This window comes from Atta colombica, unplaced genomic scaffold (assembly GCF_001594045.1).
Source record: "Atta colombica isolate Treedump-2 unplaced genomic scaffold, Acol1.0 scaffold233, whole genome shotgun sequence".
NCBI lineage: Eukaryota > Metazoa > Arthropoda > Insecta > Hymenoptera > Formicidae > Atta > Atta colombica.
The window spans coordinates 211,071-229,719 of NW_017259331.1; the positions used below are offsets into that span (position 1 = coordinate 211,071).

General features: G+C 34.9%; 3 protein-coding genes and 1 long non-coding RNA gene across 6 annotated transcripts; 2 read left to right on the plus strand and 2 right to left on the minus strand.

Moving 5' to 3' along the window:
- Position 1: 1 nt before the first annotated feature.
- LOC108688460 (RNA-binding protein 45) lies at positions 2-5,536 on the minus strand. 3 transcript variants are annotated; one of them, XM_018194728.1, is made up of 6 exons: positions 5,152-5,536; positions 4,838-4,952; positions 2,736-3,535; positions 2,424-2,647; positions 2,186-2,326; positions 2-129 (listed from the first exon to the last, which is right to left on the minus strand). In XM_018194728.1, exons 1-5 carry the CDS (start codon positions 5,345-5,347, stop codon positions 2,213-2,215), a joined length of 1,449 nt encoding a protein of 482 aa, XP_018050217.1. In that variant the 5' UTR covers positions 5,348-5,536; the 3' UTR covers positions 2-129; positions 2,186-2,212. The 3 variants fall into 3 exon arrangements, with proteins under 3 accessions (XP_018050217.1, XP_018050215.1, XP_018050216.1); XM_018194726.1 differs by having other exon boundaries at positions 2,424-2,653; XM_018194727.1 differs by lacking the exon at positions 2-129 and adding an exon at positions 1,119-1,963 and having other exon boundaries at positions 2,424-2,653.
- Positions 5,537-7,544: 2,008 nt separating this feature from the next.
- Positions 7,545-16,205, plus strand: LOC108688463. Its single transcript, XR_001931795.1, has 3 exons — positions 7,545-7,982; positions 9,950-9,952; positions 16,194-16,205. It is a non-coding gene; the product is annotated as an uncharacterized LOC108688463 (long non-coding RNA).
- Positions 8,502-11,760, minus strand: LOC108688461 (6-phosphogluconate dehydrogenase, decarboxylating). The gene is made up of 5 exons (XM_018194731.1): positions 11,581-11,760; positions 10,708-10,931; positions 10,365-10,609; positions 9,564-10,189; positions 8,502-9,103 (listed from the first exon to the last, which is right to left on the minus strand). The coding sequence occupies exons 1-5, from the start codon at positions 11,589-11,591 to the stop codon at positions 8,761-8,763; spliced, it is 1,449 nt and encodes a 482-aa protein (XP_018050220.1). The 5' UTR covers positions 11,592-11,760; the 3' UTR covers positions 8,502-8,760.
- Positions 13,254-15,062, plus strand: LOC108688462 (ADP-ribosylation factor-like protein 5B). Its single transcript, XM_018194732.1, has 3 exons — positions 13,254-13,329; positions 14,137-14,581; positions 14,657-15,062. Exons 1-3 carry the CDS (start codon positions 13,284-13,286, stop codon positions 14,703-14,705), a joined length of 540 nt encoding a protein of 179 aa, XP_018050221.1. The 5' UTR covers positions 13,254-13,283; the 3' UTR covers positions 14,706-15,062.
- Positions 16,206-18,649: the final 2,444 nt, after the last annotated feature.

The window sequence follows — 18,649 nt, forward strand, 5'->3', positions numbered from 1 at the left end:
ATATAATAATTTAATATATTCTGTAAAATTTTTCTTCCCATATACAATTTCATAGAAATATTATAATCTTAAGCTATTAAAAATATCACAGTCTTCAGGTACAGTGCTTCGTGGAATCCTCGCAGTATCCTGAAAATGAGAAAAACACATATCAGATTATCAGAGAACATCAATTCGATTAATACAATATTGGAGACAATTAGACAAAATACAATATTTCATTCTCGAGGAAATGATAAAAAAAAATCAAGTGAAAGAGTCGGTGTTTTGGGGTTTATTGCGTATTTCATGTGTATTTGATATCATCAAAGAAACAAGTCACAGTTACAGTCCCCTGGGACACCATCCGGTCAATACAGTGAGAATCTAACGCACGGTGATACAAAAATGTGTGTCCATCATAAAACGTTTAATGTTGTGCGTCGATCACTGGGTGTGTAACGAGGTCATTTGATTTCGTAATAATGGATTTCGTAATAATGAGTAATCGATTTTGCCAGAAAATTGTCTTTTTTTTTGTTTTACCGTAAGTAACAAATTTACGCTTCCTTTCTTCTATGTTTTGAAACGAAAAACAGTCTACATGCCAGTATATTTTACTCCTACATTTCGTTCCTATCAATTATTTCCAAAACAAGATTTTTTTCCAATACTAATCGGAAATTAACGTCGATATGTATAATATTGAGTATTACATATCTTACATTAATATACAGACTCTTTTTTTTTAAATAAAAATTTTATTATTAAAACTCAAAAAATATCGAAGTTTTCCCGATAAATTATTTTTCTTTTATAAACTATTCGTTTTTAATAAAGATTTTTTTGTGAAACTTTTTTAAGAACAAAAATTACAGATTAAATTTTTATTAATTAAAAAATTTAACTATGTAATGTGTGCGCGTAAAAGGCGCGATTTAATTAAATGTTTTTTACAATTATTACGAAGCATCTCAATAAGTTAAAATATTTTATACAAACGTGAGGCATAATAATATGACAAAATTATGTTATATGAGATCCAATGATTTTATCAAATAACAATTCTTCTATCTCACACATAAAATTTTTATTGCCGTCTAAATAATACCTTGTTTTGGAATTACTTTTGTCCGCAATAATTTTAACTTATCATTGTAAAAGTTGTCAATAGCATATAAAGTACAAATTATTTTGCTTTTTTTCTGCACGCAATATAACTATAAAAGAAAAGTACAGAAATTTAATCATAAATTAAAGGTCTCTTTGTTAAACCTAAAGCATAAGTTATATCTAAAAGCCTATGCGAACGCGCAGATAATCAGAGCCATGGATTGTCCTCATGGATTTGATTTTCACAGTCACCAATGTTGGATTTAAAATATTTAAGATGTTTTGTGTCAATACTTGGAACGCACCCTTTAAGTGTGTCGAAAATGTATCATAAATCATTTCGAAGAAGTACAAAGCTGAAGATTAAAAGATTAAGGAAGAATAAAAATATACATATATATGCAAGAAACAATCTGGGAGACAAATCGATCTATGTACTTCGTAAATGTACGCGTGCTTTGCCTCCTCCGAGTCTCGCAAATGTCTGAAGGAAAAAAGTACATTTCCACAATTTTAGATGTGGAAAGAGCGCTTTTCACATAAGTACACAGCGAATAGGCACTCAACGATATCGGCCGTTCGCACAGGCCTCTTAAAGTAACAGAAACTCGGGTTGTCCGCGCGCGCAACGTATCGTGTGTGAAACGGACATGTAAGAGGATAAAAAGTAATAGTAGTAGAGTAGCAGTTAAAGGTTTCAGTAACGTAGAAAGTTGCAGCTGCGCGAACGTAAGCGAACAGTTAAATATATATAGGTAGGTAGTTGGAGTAGTTTTCCCTGGATGCAGGCCCTTGATGTGGTCAAGTGAGTAGTAGTCTTTAAATTCGTCTCTTTTTGTTGCGTGCGTCCGGCTTGTGTATACCAGTCAGTCTGTGAAGACAAACAGCAAAAATTACATTTTCTCCTGCAATTTTTCTCCCCCTGCCCGAGGAGGAAGAAGAGGAGGAGGAGGTAGATAGAGAGAAAGAGAAAGAGATAGAGAGAAAGAGTGATAGCGTCGGTAAAACAACGTCTCGGGGTGTACTACAGCTATTACAAAGAAATGCCTCTCTTTTCCTTCGCGCCACACTACGCTACTCATCTACTACTTACGAGATACGCATTTTTATTAAAACACGTTCAATTTTCGTCCTCATCCATTCGTAGTCGTTTCCGTCGATCCTCGCCGACGTTTCGTTCCTCTGCCTCGAGTACTTTTAGCCGGGAACCACAGATCTCTTGACCATGCAGAACCTAAAAGCATTTGAATATAGAAGCATCTACATGTTTTGAATATGAATAGCTTGGAATATCTACACAGCAAAGATTAAAAAAAAGAAAGGCGTTGTACCTCAATGGCCTCATTCGCGCTGCTAATGCTGGCGTATTTCGCGTATCCACAATTCTTGCCGGGTAACATATATACATCTATAAGATTCCCAAACCTACAGAATGCATCCTTCATAGCATAAATAGGCGGCACTGGTGGGCCACATACGATGAAACATCTCTTGGCAACTTCAGCGTCTATACTCGCCATCGGTTGTACCGGAGGTAATTTCACGGATATGTGATCTAAGCCTAAAAATGAGAAACACAACGATACTTGATGCACAACATATTATTTCCTCGGCGCGCTGGCGAGATGGTCAGATTTACTTACTCGGTGCCGTCAAACCTGCAGCTTGAATTAATGATGTAGCTTGAGCAATGGTTTCCGCCAAGTGTACCAGATCCGTTCTTGCACTAGCGACGCTGCCGGTTGTTGAACCACCAGGTTTCGACGCGCTCTTCGGCGGCGCGCTAGTCAGATCCGGCTTGACGATCATTCGATGACCAGGAGGATACTCAAAGCCGTGAAATTTTTCACGCGCGTATGCTGCAGCGCTCGGATTGTTGTATACCACCACCGCTTGACCGCGCGGCATCCTGTATCTCACGTCGGTCTTCAAATGGCAGTAATCCAGTCCAGGCACTATGTCAAACAGCTTCCACAGTTGGTCCTGATTCAAGGCCGGATGTGCGATCACCTGCAGACGCGTGTAGCCTTCCGAATTGGAATAGTTAGTAGCAATCTCCAGGCTAATGCTGCTCTTGCCAAAGTTTGAGGAGCCATAACTACAACTACTACTACTGTCATACGTGGTACCAGACAGTCCATTATTGTACTTGGCCTCGTTGTGATCGGGCTTCGGCTTCTTCGGCTCGGCGAACACAGCTTTGTACTTTCTGTCACACTCCTCGAACGCCCGCGCTGCGCTAGATACCTTCTTGAACTTAACATAGCCGAAGCCCTTGGATTCGTTTGTACTGCGATCCTTCACGACAGTCGCGTATTCGATTGCACCGAACTTGGAGAATTCCTGTTGCAGCTCGTTGTCAGTCATTGTTTTCGGTAATACACAGAATAAGCGAACCCACCTCTCTTCTTCATTCGTCTCTCGCACAGAACCCTGATCCCGACTGAGAACAATCAGTTGAAAACGTTGATTAGAATCAGATGTACATAAAACGAATCAATTAAGCCAGTTTAAATCTACATATCCAGACTCTAGAACAGTCTAGATATTAACTTGACATGTGTTGGCATTCATGTTTATTGCTTTCTTTTTTCTATCTCCAATAATTTTAATACATATCATAATTTTCTGTTTCTTTACTGGCTGTTCCAAACTGTCAACACTGAAAATACGACAGTTTATGTTTCGTACACTATAGTTTTTCAGTACAGGCAGTCAATTTTGGAACACAGTTTGTATAATAAGTCCTGGATTAATTTTCATAATTTTTATAAGCACAAAAATTATTCATATCTGTTTCTATCAATGTAAATTAACTTTAATCTCAGTTCAACTTACTCTTTATCTTTTTCTAATTCTTTTAATTAAACGAAGGAGAAGAATTAATTGAACTGAGACTAAAATTAAACTATAATGATAGAAATAAATATAAATATAAGTAAATATAAGTATATATACTTTATACATATACTTCAACATCTTTAGAAAGTAAAAGTAAAAAGTAAAGTTGTATTAAAAAAAAAAAAGAATAGAAACCATTATTTTATTCAAGTGCTTCAGTTTCAAAGAAAAGAAATATGCAAGACATGAATGACCCTATCATATACTAAGGATTAAGAAAAAGGAAAGCAATAAGCATGGATAAAGATTCCTGTAGCCATGATTACACTATGGATTGCTGATTGTTGATTCTATTTTTATCAATCACGTTGCAGTTAATCTGCAATCGCTGCATCATGATTGGCTAAAATATTGTAGAATTGAATAGAACTAATAACTAGCAACCATAATCGACAATCTGTAGTGTGATTACGGCTTATAAGCTAGTTTGGTTATGAAATAATGAATTTTTGATTGATCCATCATTTTTGTCAACTTTGGTAATATCCATTTCTACCAATGTAGTTTAATTTTAATCTCTGTTCAACTAACTCTGCATATTTTCTAATTCTAAGAACAAAAAAAAGCACAAATAAAACCAAGATTCAATATATAGATTCAGTATAGATCCAGTATAAATTCAATCTATACTAGAAGAAATGGGAATAAGTTAGAATAAATAAGATAGATAGATGCATAAATTAGAACGAAATAAAGTATATAAAGAGAAACAATACATTTAATAAAACTGCTTGTTATCAGATTCTATTATAACATTTCTAGATATGGACATTTGTATCAACAATTATAAATCTTGAATGATATTAAAATATAAATGAAGTGAATGATACCAAGGAGGACTTACTTTGAGGCGATCATCACTTTAATAGCTCTGCCCACAGAGCCTAGCATCTTGCCATTCATCTCCTCGAGAGCAAACGCTGCCTCTGATGTTTTAGAAAACTTGATGTATGTGACACCTGAGAGGCAAACAGCGATTAGTAGATACACCGGTGTACACAAAAAGAGAAACACGAAGGTGATATTTTTCCCAGGACGGAAATAAAGAAGCCGCGCGTTAAAAGGGAGAAGAAAGCGCAATTTCTTTTTTTCCACAAATAGAACAGATCGGAGTTTATCGATTTTAGATTTTATCTAAAACGTGCAGTGCAGGATCACCTTTATTGTCACCCGTGTTACGATCCTTAACCACCCAAATATCCTCGATTTTGCCGAACTTCTCGAATGCTTTCCTGAGATCATCTTCTTCGAGACTCTTGTGGCAGATGACGAAGAGACGCGAGTTCGGCGGGTCGTCGTTCTTAGAACGCAGATCCGTCTGCGTATAATAATCCCGTTCCCTGTGGTCGGCCATTTTCCAAACGTGAACGCGAGCGCTGCCGCGAGCGCGGACTATCTACCGCGGCAAACAGCGGCAAATGTGGTAATATCTTATACCGCACCGCTGTCCCGGCACTCCCGGCTCTCCGTCTACTCCAATCTACTCCGTCATCGGCTCGATGATCGGCCGACGTCGCGACGCGCGATGATGCCCCTTCCTCCGTCTCCTTGCCCCGCGGCCTAATCCGCGCGTGACCAGTATATCCTGGTATATCCTTTGAACAAGATTAAATATTTATAATTTTATTCTCGCTCTCATCTGTGAAAAATAAAATCTGATACTTTTCTGGATCTGATATAAATTAAAGAATACTTATAAGAAAATTCTGAAGGTGTTAGTGATTGTAATGACTATGTAATGATGATGAGTACTTGAGAAATGTATGATCAAGAGAGATCGCCATGGAGTTCGCTGTAGAACTTCTGCAAAGAATTTAATTTTAGTTCTTTGTTTTCTAGTTAGATAATATGAAGTCCAAATTAAATAATATGAAGTCAAGATCAGAAGATGTTTTAAAGATGTGTTTTATGAAAAATATCTTTAAGACACGCCTGTTTTTTTGGACAGGTTGTCTGGAAAGATTTAAATCTTAATTCTCTATTGTTTTAATTATAAAGATTAGTAGCTTTATATTGGAATGAGTCTTTTCTATAAAAATGCATAATGGGGATTAAACCGAGAGTAACAATTATGAGTTTATTCTTTTTAACTAAATTTCTTGTACGATTCATCTCCTTCTTTCTTCTTCTTTCCACGTTGGAGAAAAAAGAAAAAAGATGAACTATGCAAGAATTTATGCGACTCATGTCCGTTTCTACTAATTAAATTTAATCTCGATTCAACTGATTCTTCATCTTTTTCTATTTTAGAATTTATTAAGAATTATAATAAAAAAGTTAGAGAATAAATTAAACCGAAATTAAAATTAATTTACATTGCAAAAAAGATACATCTACCTCGTTCAATATACTATAATAAAATGAGGTATAACATTTACCTAGCCTGTATAGAACTCACTGGACTATAATAAAAGACCTGTTCTTTTTCCATACTCCAGGATTAAATTTCTTGCGCAGTTCATCTGTCTTCTTTTTCTATTCATAATAAAGGAAAAAAGACAAAAAAATGAATTGTGCCAGAAGTTCAATCCTAGGATATGGGAAAAAGAACAAGCCTAAAGAAACAAAAGAAAAATATTCTTTTCGAACTGTATGTCAGAAGACTCCCAGCGAATTCCAATAATAAGACAAATATGTACCTAAAGATTAGAAGAAAAAAAGAAAGAGAAAGAGAGGGGAGAATCATAAGAAAGTTCAGCCGCTGGCTTAGACTTGCGCGTTCACATCTGACATTTAAACGTAGCCTGGCAATTTGGAATAGTCTTTGTCTCGTGTGATATTATCACAGAAAAAAATCACGCTCTCTACAGATTAGAACAAACGAAAGAGCATTGATTCGCATTTGATCGCTAATTTTAATTGCCGACTAGTCGCAAAACGGGATACGCAACGATAGAATCATAATTTTTTGCATGGAGATCTCTTCCCCTGCGGAGTTACGCAGCGAATGAACTATTTCCATCGTCATTCCTTGTATTTTTGGAATTTAACGGACAAGTTCTAATTTTTGACACTGTCGTGCTACATGCTTGCGTAATTGAAATATAAATAAAAGTAATAAAAGTTTTAGTGTATGAAATATGAGGTATAGGATGCGGTCAAAGTTTCTCACTATAAATTAATGCTTTGAAGTTTTGATTGATCAATCCGAAAAAATTAATTTTATAAATTGACCAATCAAAGAATTGACCATGCAAAGTAATTATATCATTATGTTAACATTCGTACCTATAATCGTGTATACAAATAGAAGTTATTTTATATTTCAATATGAATAAATGATATATATATATATATACACGCATCGAAATATAAAAAAATATAATATAAATATAAATAAATAAAATAAAAATGAATAACTTATATTTATATATAAATATATAAATATATATATAAAAAATTACATCGAAGCACATTACGAAAATATAATATAACATACATGTACAGTAAATAAAAACTTGGCTAATAATATTCCCTGAAAAAAAAGCATGACATCAAAGGAAGGAAACATCGAGATCAATATCTTATTAAAAAACAAAATCGAATTAAAAAAAAAGTTTAGCATATATTTGAAACCGATATCAATAATTCATTAAATCATGGTGAGTTGGAGCGGCATGTATCGCACGCATTAAATATTTTCGCAGACATAAAAAATAGCACTAACGGATGATGCGTCTCGAAGCCGAGTAATGAATTTCCTCGTCATTCGAAATCGTGTTACAGGTTACGGCAGAGAGCGCGTGAAAAATCGAGTTGCGTAAAGTTGCATCTCGCCGTTCGCGCTTTGCGTTTCGCAAGCCACGGGGAAAACGTCGGCGTGCGATTGAAAGTGTCATGCTCCAATATTTTCGCGTGTGCGCGTTAAAGAACGCAGGAAGAGAAATGCGGTAATGACGAATTCGCTGCTGCATAATCGGCGTTTCACTAGCTCGATCCCGCACGTCTCCGCTCTTTTGCGATTTTCCATCTCCGTTATTCCCGCGTCGGTCGAACGATTGAGAACCGCGTTTGCAGCAGTTCCACCTGAAGTGGGAACAGAGTCCACAACTGCGTTGTTTACTATTTGATTATACGATGCATAATCTTACCAAGCGATACAAGTCGCCTATTCGTTGACATTCGACATTTACAATCAACTAATGTCTCTTGCGAATTACGTAACTTCTCCCTACTTCTCTGAGTCGTTGTTTCCTAAAATATACGTGCAACCTTCGTGGAACGCGCGTACGAAAGTCGTAATTTAAACGAAATAAACGTCGCAATTAACGATAATTTACGTAAAAACATTCTAGGAACTTTCTAAAAAAAATATCTTATTCATTCTCATTCATAAATGTATATTCCTTTTAAATAACCTTTCGAATATATTCATATATTCGAAATATATCATTACAATATTTATAAAGATATATGTATCTTTTTTTATTATAAGCCTTTGTGATTTTTTTAAATATTTTTATAATATATTAATAAAAATGTTTATCAAAAAGAAAACAGAAAATATCTGAAAAGAGAAAATATAACATTTATTTAATAATATATACATATTATTTAATAATATTTTGTTACACATGACTTCTTTCAATTATAGAACCACTCGTGTTAAGTTGTTTTTTTTGTCATATTGTCGAGTTTTTTTTGTCACAGTTATCACTGATGCAATTATTGTAATTGTTCATAATTACGTGTATTTACCACACTATATTGTCGCATTTTTTTAGATATTTGTACATTATCAGTCACGGTTGTTGACTATGCGAGAATTTATGCATCGTACGTAGAAGCGGATACTTTCCCTCCATGTCCGGTCCAGTTCGTATGAATGAATTTCCCTTCCTGATCGAGCAACTCATACGTGTGAGCGCCGAAGTAATCTCGTTGTGCCTGCAGCAGATTCGCCGGTAATCGACTGGTTCGGAATCCATCGTAGAAGGCCAAAGCCGTCGATAGAGCAGGAGTCGGTATACCTATCGTCACAGCAGTGCTCACCACTGTTCTGGCACTCTGGTGGCATTTATCCATAGCCTTGGCGAAGAAGTCGTCCAGCAATAAGTTGGATAATTTCGGATTTTTGTCGTAAGCCGATTTTATGTTTCCTAGGAATACACTGTAAAAAAAAAATCACAAAATTTTACAAATAAAAAAAATTTTAAATTAAATTTTACAAATATATTTTAATAATATGCATCTCTAAAGAACGAGATATTTTTAATCTTTTGAAATGTTGTCTATGACGTTTCTTATATCCGAATTTACATCTTTATATAATAGTTAATATATATGTATAATTTTGTATTTGGAATGATTTGAAGTATAAGAATAATAATCCTGATCATATATCTCTGTTTTATATAACTTATTTAAAACCAGCATTTGAAAGAAACGAGAGCTATCTTGTATGTAAGTTTGTGTGACGCTAGACTACAATGTCCTTGAGAAACATTTTAGCCTTGACACTGATATGTGCTACTCGCTTTAAAAGAAAATGTAGGTTGTGATGAAAGGGATTACTGTCGTAACATTGACATAATTAAATAAATTCGACATAAATTTCTTGATCATCATACCTTCTTATAATACATCCACCGCGCCACATCAATGCTATTCCACCGTAATTCAAGTTCCAATTATGAACTTTGGCGGCTTCTCTTAATAGCATGAAGCCTTGCGCGTACGAGATAATTTTCGCGGCATATAGAGCCTTTCTTAAGTGCTCGAGGAATTGTTTTTTGTCGCCTTTGTATACTGGATCCGGCCCAGACAGCACTGCGCTCGCTTCTACGCGTTCATTCTTCAGCGCAGACAGGCACCTGGAGAAGACCGACTCGCCTATCAGCGTGACCGGTACACCATAATCTAATGCAGCGATTGCTGTCCATTTGCCAGTGCCCTTTTGGCCGGCAGTGTCTCTGATGCGCTCGAGCAAATAGCCCTTTTCATCCTTGTACTTAAGGATGTCCCGCGTGATCTCGATTAGAAACGAATCCAGCTCGCTCCTGTTCCATTCGTCGAACACCGTGCTCATCTCTTCCTGCGTGAGCTGCAGGCCACTTCGCATCAAATGATACGCCTCGCAGATAATCTGCATGTCGCCGTATTCGATGCCGTTGTGCACCATCTTGACGAAGTGTCCCGCACCAGTCTCGCCTACCCAATCGCAGCACGGCTCTCCATTAGCCTTCGCGCATATTGCCTAAAAGATTTCGAACGTTCTTATTAATTAATGTAAGTATAATCTAATTTTTAGAGTATAAATTACTGCTCAGAATTTTGTACTTTCACTCAACCTTATTAGTAACTTGTTAACTAAAAGATATTACAATTTTATACAATTTCATAAATTTTTATTAAATAATGATAAGTCATACTTGGAAAATAGGTTTGATATGCGACCAAGCTTTGGGATTGCCTCCGGGCATCAAGGACGGTCCATATCTGGCGCCATCCTCTCCTCCACTGACTCCGCTGCCAACGAACAGAATTCCCTTCTGCTCTAGATCTTTGGTACGTCTTTCAGTATCTTGATATTCAGAATTGCCACCGTCAATGATAATATCACCAGAAGAAAGAAGAGGCACTAATTGTTCAATAAAGGCATCCACGGCTGAACCAGCTGTTATCAGAGCAAATTGTATTATATATAATTGCAATTACAATTACTATTATAATTACAATTATAGAGCTTTAATTGCGATAATAAAAGAAACTTACCTTTAACCAACAACATCACTCTCCTTGGACTTTTCAATGTATTGATCATTTCCTTCAAGCTGTAAGCACCGATAATCTTTGTGCCCTTGGCTTCATTCTCAAGAAAAGATTTGACTTTGTCTACTGTACGGTTATATGCACATACAACAAAGCCATGATCGTTCATATTTAGAATTAGATTTTGTCCCATGACTGCTAAGCCAATGAGGGCAATATCTGCTACCCTGAAAATTCATGTAAAATTCATTAAAAAATTCGATTTTATTCTTCTTACATCTATACTATCACATATATACTATCTGGTGTAGCTCTCTTTTATTAAGTAACAAATTTTGATTAGTTTTTGCTGCCGTTCTATTTTGAATAAATAGTCAATAATCAACACATTGTTTAAGATTTACTTAACTGAGAGGTATAGTTAAAATTTACATAAAAATATTAAACCTTTTTTTTAATATTAGTTGAACTTATATTTTTCTACATTAGAAAAGATGAATTTGCAAGAAGTTCAATTAAAAAAAACAGGCCCATTATTTGGCTTCAAGATTTAGCTTTGGACGTTTCTTGCTTCTTATAAATGCTTTTCATTTTAAGCAACTATGAATAATATTCATAGTTGATTTTTACGCTTAAAATCATCTTAATTTACGTGATGTTTTAAGATATGACATTGCATGAGATCGTAAAATTGAATTTAAGACAATCTTAAATATAAGAATGGACTATAAATACTTTCCTTAATAACACAAGTCAACACGTCATTCTAAATTTAATGAATAACAAAGACAGAACAATATTTGTGTTTATATTATTAAATAGAAAGCATTTTGTATTATTTTGAATGAAATAGGGATGTAATGGAAGAATACTCACTGAGTACTCATATTTGTAGATGGCTCGCAGACGTGATCAATGACGATGAATGTAATAAAACTGAATGTACAGCGTGAGGCTGCTGTAGCAAATACCGCAGGAGCAACAAGTGGTCGCTTTTCAGGTCGTCGAAGGACGTATGGGCAAACAGCGTTCTCTGCACCGTCAGCCGATAAATTGTGAGCCAATCACAGTGCTCGAGACCACGTCGCTTGTGCCAGAAGAATTCGTGATAACGATGATGCAGCATTTAACATAAATGCCGCCACGACACAGACTTATCTAATCTCGTGGCCACATGCCCTGAATATTCCTTACCTCCTGAATATTAATTCCTTTAAAACAGAAAGATGATACAAATTGATTAAATGACATTAAAGCAATTATAGAAAATTTTCTACGATATTATCGGCTTTGTAAATTTACTTGTATTTTTAGATTAAGTAATTTCTGACGAGGCAATATTTCTTTACAGCAACGTTCGAAAAAAGCTGCAATAATAAATTATATTCTCATCGAAAATACTAGTTTCATTTAAAATATTTTAGAGGCGAAAAATCGGATTACGTGTTCCTTGAAAAATGATTGTTAAAATTATCGGAGAAATATAACAAAATATAATGAATAGTTGTGTTATATCGAAAAAGAAATACGATCTACTCTTTGCAGCTGTACTTTCTGTACTTAAAATGTAATAAATATACATATATACATAATTAGCCATTCAAAAAAGTTACGACAAATCAACAAAATAGCAGAACTTTAGAATAAGGATGATCTTTACATTCCGACTTGTAATTAGTTAATCGAAATTTAATCGAGATTATCCTCGAAGTTTGCTGCTGGTTTGCTGCTTTTGTCGATCTGTAAAAGAACGACCCAAATTTTGAATAATTAAATCGAAATTTAATCGGAGTCATCTTTTTAATTAATGAAAGTGGCAAACTTCAGAGTTGGGACGATTTCGATTAAACTCCAATTAATTCAATATAGAATTCTATATATCTGTATATTCTATATATTCTCTATATATTCTCTATATATCTATATATTCTATATATCTATGCTAATAAAATATCACAAATAAATCTTGTCAATTACAGTTGATTAAATTAATCGAAAATTTAAATTTAGTCGAAGAAACTTTAAATCGATCGCAGTGTCGCCAGTGGCAAAAACTGAAATTATACGTAATGCCAAGCGTTACCTAGCGGCACCAACATCATCTTCATAAAACAACGTGAACTATAATCTATCGATACTACCGGCTGAACTAAGCATTTCCGAACATTGCCGAATATTGCTGAGTTTTGCCGAACGTAATAGCGCCCCGCTCGGGGCGTGCGGACACTTGTCATACAGAGGAGCAACATGTCGCACTTTTGCCCGATTGAACTAGACAGCTAGACAGGCTGTTCGCGTATTCCGTCAATTTCTCGCCCATTGTTCACGCATCGCAGCTCCAATCGTTACCGCGATCGCATTTGCATATTGCCAGCGTCCGCATCGACGTTCGAACGCGATTATGACGTCGGTCCGTAAACCGTCGTCGCATGTAAACGACATTTCGTCATCGCGGAAGCAAACATAACCCCTCCGAGAGACAATGAACCATCCTATTCCCGAGTCATTCTCTTAAGGAGACGGTGAGTTCGTGACGTCGAACGGATAATATTCGATTAGCCTCTATCTGACCAGTCAACATGGGACTGCTGTTCGCGAAACTGTGGAGCTTCTTCGGCAACGAAGGTAAATACTATGATAAGATCCATGAGTCATAATTCTTCCCTCCTTTTGTATGTTATCATTGTATATGTTTGTAGTAACACGTGCTAGGTGATCGACCAATTGTCGATCAGCGATCTATGATATGTCAATTTTAATTGAAAGGGTAGGCACTCACACGTAAAACTTGTCATACGATCGGAAAGTACTTTGGACCTACAATAAGATGTTCACGAAATTTACGAGTATTATTTTAAACGTTTTTTCTTGGAGTCATCAATTTTATCAAGAATCTGATATAGACTTGATGAGTCAAATGATATTTACTGAAAATTCTATGCATGTACATTGGCCTACTTTCTCTAATCTGTTAACATATGCTACTAATACCTGTTTCTAACTGTAGATTAAGATTAGGGGTTTTAATCTTGGTTTAACTTACTTTTCACTTTTTTTTCTAGTTTTAAGAATCAGAAAAGGCTAAAGAATAAATTAAACTGAGATTAAAGTTAATTTACATTATTAGAAAGGAACATAAATCACATTCTATATCTGAAGACTTGACCCCTGAATTTAAATCCTGGTTTTGCCATTTATATTTCAATTTGATCTACTTTAATCACATTATTCTTTACTTTTTAGAAGGATATAATACTCTTTAGAAGAATATAAATCAAAATTACTAAATTAGACATTTATTCTTTGTCACTGCATTGAATAGTGCTAAAACTTTCTATTTTACTTTCACCAAACTTCAAATATTTATCTGTTTATATAGTCTAATTTAGCTATAAAGAAACAGACCTTGTAATAAAAATTTATTGTTTTCAGAGCATAAAATAGTTATGGTTGGTTTGGATAATGCCGGAAAGACAACAATATTATATCAATTCTTGATGAACGAAGTTGTCCACACGTCTCCGACTATCGGATCCAACGTAGAGGAAGTTGTGTGGAAGAATATTCATTTTATCATGTGGGATTTGGGTGGTCAGCAAAGTTTGAGAGCTGCCTGGTCTACTTACTACACGAATACCGAATTTATCATTATGGTCATAGATAGCACTGACCGAGAGAGACTCGGTATGATTAGGGAAGAGCTCTATTCGATGCTAAACCATGAAGAATTGAGTAAAGCCAACGTTCTGGTCTATGCCAACAAACAAGACTTAAAGGGCAGCATGACTGCAGCTGAGATTTCAAGACAATTGGATCTGACATCTATCAAAAAACACCAGTGGCATATACAGAGCTGTTGCGCCCTTACTGGAGAAGGGTAAGACTGTAGCGTGATGAACTTATTTCTAGCAGGAATAAGATCTAAAATAAATGATAATAAAAAATGTTTCAGATTGTACCAGGGACTGGAATGGATCGTCGGACGTTTAAAAAAGACATGACGTACATTATGAGAGTCATTTATAAGTCTAATGAAATATCCAAAATGTAAAATATGTTTTTGAGCTAAGTTAGTTCTGGTTACACACTTTGACAGTTATACGAAAGAAGAAAACAGCATGGGCTGTCGCATTTCGTTCATTGATTTCAATCTCCTGGTATGATCCTCAAAGTGCATCCGATTTTATTGCCGCAGCCATTTAAAGAACGGTGGACGGGTCTGTTCTACAATTATTAATTACCCTGGCTGCTTATGCAATCAAAGGAAAGTTTTGATATTGTTTTTGTGACATAACAAGCCTCAACTCGTTCAATATAGAAATAAGAAAAGAATGAAGACAAGTAGAAATGTACAAAGTAAATGTACAAAGCGAGATGTCAAGTGAGTATTAAAAAGAAAGATAATTATTTTTTGCGTCCATATACAAGATGTATATGTATAGTTGATTATCATAATAGTTAAATAATCATTGAATATAACAACAAGTATATAATTTAATTCGTTAAAAAAGGAATTATCGATTGCTTATGCGAATTATGTTATCATTTGCATGATAAAAGTAAGAGATTTCTTATCCCGTCCACCTATAGTAAAATTCTGCAGTAAAACAGGCAGTTAAAATAGATGGAGGGAGGCAACTCGTTATTCGTACTCAGTTCATATGTAAGAACGCAAGAAAGTGTACATAGTTTTTTATACTTCTCGTTAAGAAAGCGAGCTCTGTAAAAAATGAGAAAGAAATATAATGCCGGACGAGAGAAAAAGTGCAAAATCTTGACATTTCCGTACGTAAGGGCCGAGCAGATTCAGGCCAGGTAATCCGATTGAGGAAAACTTCTTAAGGCAGAATATGAACTGCTCTGTGATATGTGGATTCAATTCTGAGACAGTTATTTGCTGATATCATCGATATAGCTTACATGGCGCGCGGGAAAAAAGCACAATGAAGGATGGACTGATAAAACTCGATGGAAGGCTGATGATATTCTTAGGATGCGACATACGTAATATCGCAACAGGTGAATGGGAGCTTTAAATCAAAAACTCGTCTATTGACTCACTGATTCGCTGAACGATTTCAACCTGTTCCGTTTTATTTTTCTTGGCAGTGAGGAATAATATAAGTTTAATATGTATATCTAATTGATATAGTTCACTACTGTAACTGCTCCAAGTGATGTTATTATTTAAAGCGCGAATTTTTAGTTATTTAAGGAAACGTATCTTCTGGTTCCATTCACCTGCGGTTACTGCGTGCCGCCAGGATGATGGATGTACTAATGAAAGTCCGTGACACAAAGGAATCATCTTGTCTCCAACTTTGACAGCTGTCTCGTCTTTGCTTTATTTAAATTGTAAATGTAATCTATCTTTTATGTAGCATTAAATACTCCAATAGATATAATATTAATTATCGTAGCTTTAAAAAAAGAGGAAATTGTCAGTGTGTGCTCTAAAAGATTAATGGATACACGCAAAGACTGTACAGGCGTTGTTAACATCATCACGCGGTGAGATATAAATGCCGTCTAATACCAGAGTGAGATCATAACACTTAAAAGTTAATGCTAGCTTTCTCATATTGAGAAACGGGTTCTTAAATGTTGGTAACATAAGAGTCATATCTCCCGTGTACATTGTTTGCTCCTCAAAATTCTATGCGGGGTATATTATACCGAATCTACACTCGTCGAATTTATCCTCGGCGTCCGTCTTCTCTATTTAACTGTAATTGTGTAAAAAAAATAAAATTTTCGAAATGTGTAAAATACAAGACATAGGTTGTTTTAACGCAATGTTGGCGGACCGAGCGTGCGTGTGGAAAACATGATTCGTGCTTTTGCAAACTCAGCCCGACCTGTCGAGTCTATCGAAATAACGATTTTAAAAATCAATCATTTCCGATTATTAATCTTTATCTAATATAATTATATAAGACAGGGGTTCCTGTTCGACTTTAATAATAAAAAGGCTAAAAGTATGGGATGTCAAATAAATTAAAAATCAGTTTCTATCAATAAGAAATATACAGATCTGCTATACTTTTATTTACCACACTAATATCATCCTACTTCCTAATTCTTATAATGCATTTCAGTAAGAAATGCATATAAGTTTTTTATTGTCTTTAGATTAAGCATATTTCATTTGATGTTAAAATTGATAATACCTTATTGAATATTTTTTTAAGAACTTTTTAAATTTTATTCTTTATCCTTCTCTCGATATTTCGATAGAATATTCAACGATAAATATCGTAGATTTTTGGAATTACGTACTAAGGCGAACGATGCTTCATGAATTCTAAGTCCCGAAGGAGAAAAGATTTGTCAGCTACGATTACCTTTGATTCATTTATTTTCACATTCATATAAATAAGATATGCACACACTCATTCATTCTTATAACAGTGGGTCCACCACTGGTCATGCTTCTTAATTTTACACTGTATTCACGGCGGTTTCTCGTCACGATACGACCAAGTATGACGTTCGACGAGACTATAAACACTATTTTTAAGTATGCTTAATCACTCTGCGTCATTGTATGCCATTAAGTATTCAACTATTGCAACTCGCGTACAGCAACAGCATTTCTTTTGCCATTCCAAAATCAGAAACATAGATACAGTATTTATTCCGTCTACAGTTAGAATGAATTTCCTGAGGGAAGTGGGACAGTAAACTAAGGTAAGGCCAGGAAATCTAATCTACGTCTGAACTAATTGGCACGTTCGCCTTTTGGCGTTTCATTGCCGACTATTGCTTTCAAGACCTTTATGACACCGTTCTGTTGCTAAAAAATCCAATACATTTCTGAACCTAGCAAACGAGAATGGATTGAAATGGATTCAGATTTTTAAAAATATTGATTCACGCATGTTAAAATACATGCTTTTCAATCCTGAATGCATTTTTATTTATTTAAAGAAATTGCATATCTCTATGCCTTTCAATTTAAAAATAATATTGGCTTTTTCTATGCATTGTGAATACTGTTCAATTCAAAATTTTGAATAGGAAATGCAGTTTTTCACTCCAATTACATCTAATTGAATCTAATTGAATCCAATTGAATCCAATTAAATTTAAAAAAAGTATTCGCTATTTAAAATACGCATTCGGATAGAAAAAAATTTCAATCCATTTTAATTCATTCTCGTTTGCTGGGAAATCCACCCGTTCGAAAAAGAAATATGATACACATCCGGGTGCATTTTTTTGTGTAACGAGGCAAAACAACAACGTTACGGTTTCTAATTCATGTCTAATCGCATTCCGAATAACATAAAAGTGCCAGATAAAACAATTCTCTGAATGATATCTGATCTAAATTAAATTATTTTTTAGATGATGATTTCTTGATTTATGTTGCCTTACGCAATGAATCTAGATTTCGAATTTTTACTTTCTATTATATTTATGATTTTATTTATATTTTATTTATGATTTTTTCGTTAGGCTAACACGTTAACTATCGCCGCAGATTTTGCATAGTTTAAATTCTCTAAATTTCTAGCGGTAGTCGGCGTGTTGCTTTGTATTGAGCGATGACTTTATTTACAATAATTACCTATTTCTGACGCGTTTCTTTATCTTGTGTGTGTGTGTGTGTGTGTGTGCGTGCGCGTGTGTGTGTGTGTGTGTTTCTATAAATAAATTCCAGGAAATATCTTTTAGACACCTGAGAAACATTTAGAGAATGTCTAAAAATTTTAATATCTAGACATCTAAAAGTTATCCTCTGGACTTTTTGCACTATCGTGAGTTTCCTCGCAATTTTGGCAGTTTTCACTATTGGACCAATCTACGTTTCCACTTATATAAGCAGCTACGTTGCGAGACACCCATTTATGTCTGTCCCCGCAATTGATACTTCGTAAGAATTTAATTTAAAACATATTTTTTTCACGTTACATTATATATCTATATAATTAATTTATAT

Coding starts and splice junctions, on each gene's coding strand:
- LOC108688460 (XM_018194726.1), bottom strand. CDS start 5,347: ATGGCCGACCACAGGGAACGGGATTATTATACGCAGACGGATCTGCGT. Junction 4,953..5,151: donor TAACACGGGTGACAATAAAG/GTGATCCTGCAC, acceptor TTTGCCTCTCAG/GTGTCACATACATCAAGTTT. Junction 3,536..4,837: donor AAAGTGATGATCGCCTCAAA/GTAAGTCCTCCT, acceptor GATTGTTCTCAG/TCGGGATCAGGGTTCTGTGC.
- LOC108688461 (XM_018194731.1), bottom strand. Junction 10,610..10,707: donor AGTGATGTTGTTGGTTAAAG/GTAAGTTTCTTT, acceptor CTCTGATAACAG/CTGGTTCAGCCGTGGATGCC. Junction 9,104..9,563: donor GGTGGATGTATTATAAGAAG/GTATGATGATCA, acceptor TTTTTTTTACAG/TGTATTCCTAGGAAACATAA.
- LOC108688462 (XM_018194732.1), top strand. CDS start 13,284: ATGGGACTGCTGTTCGCGAAACTGTGGAGCTTCTTCGGCAACGAAG. Junction 13,330..14,136: donor GAGCTTCTTCGGCAACGAAG/GTAAATACTATG, acceptor TATTGTTTTCAG/AGCATAAAATAGTTATGGTT. Junction 14,582..14,656: donor TGCGCCCTTACTGGAGAAGG/GTAAGACTGTAG, acceptor AAAATGTTTCAG/ATTGTACCAGGGACTGGAAT.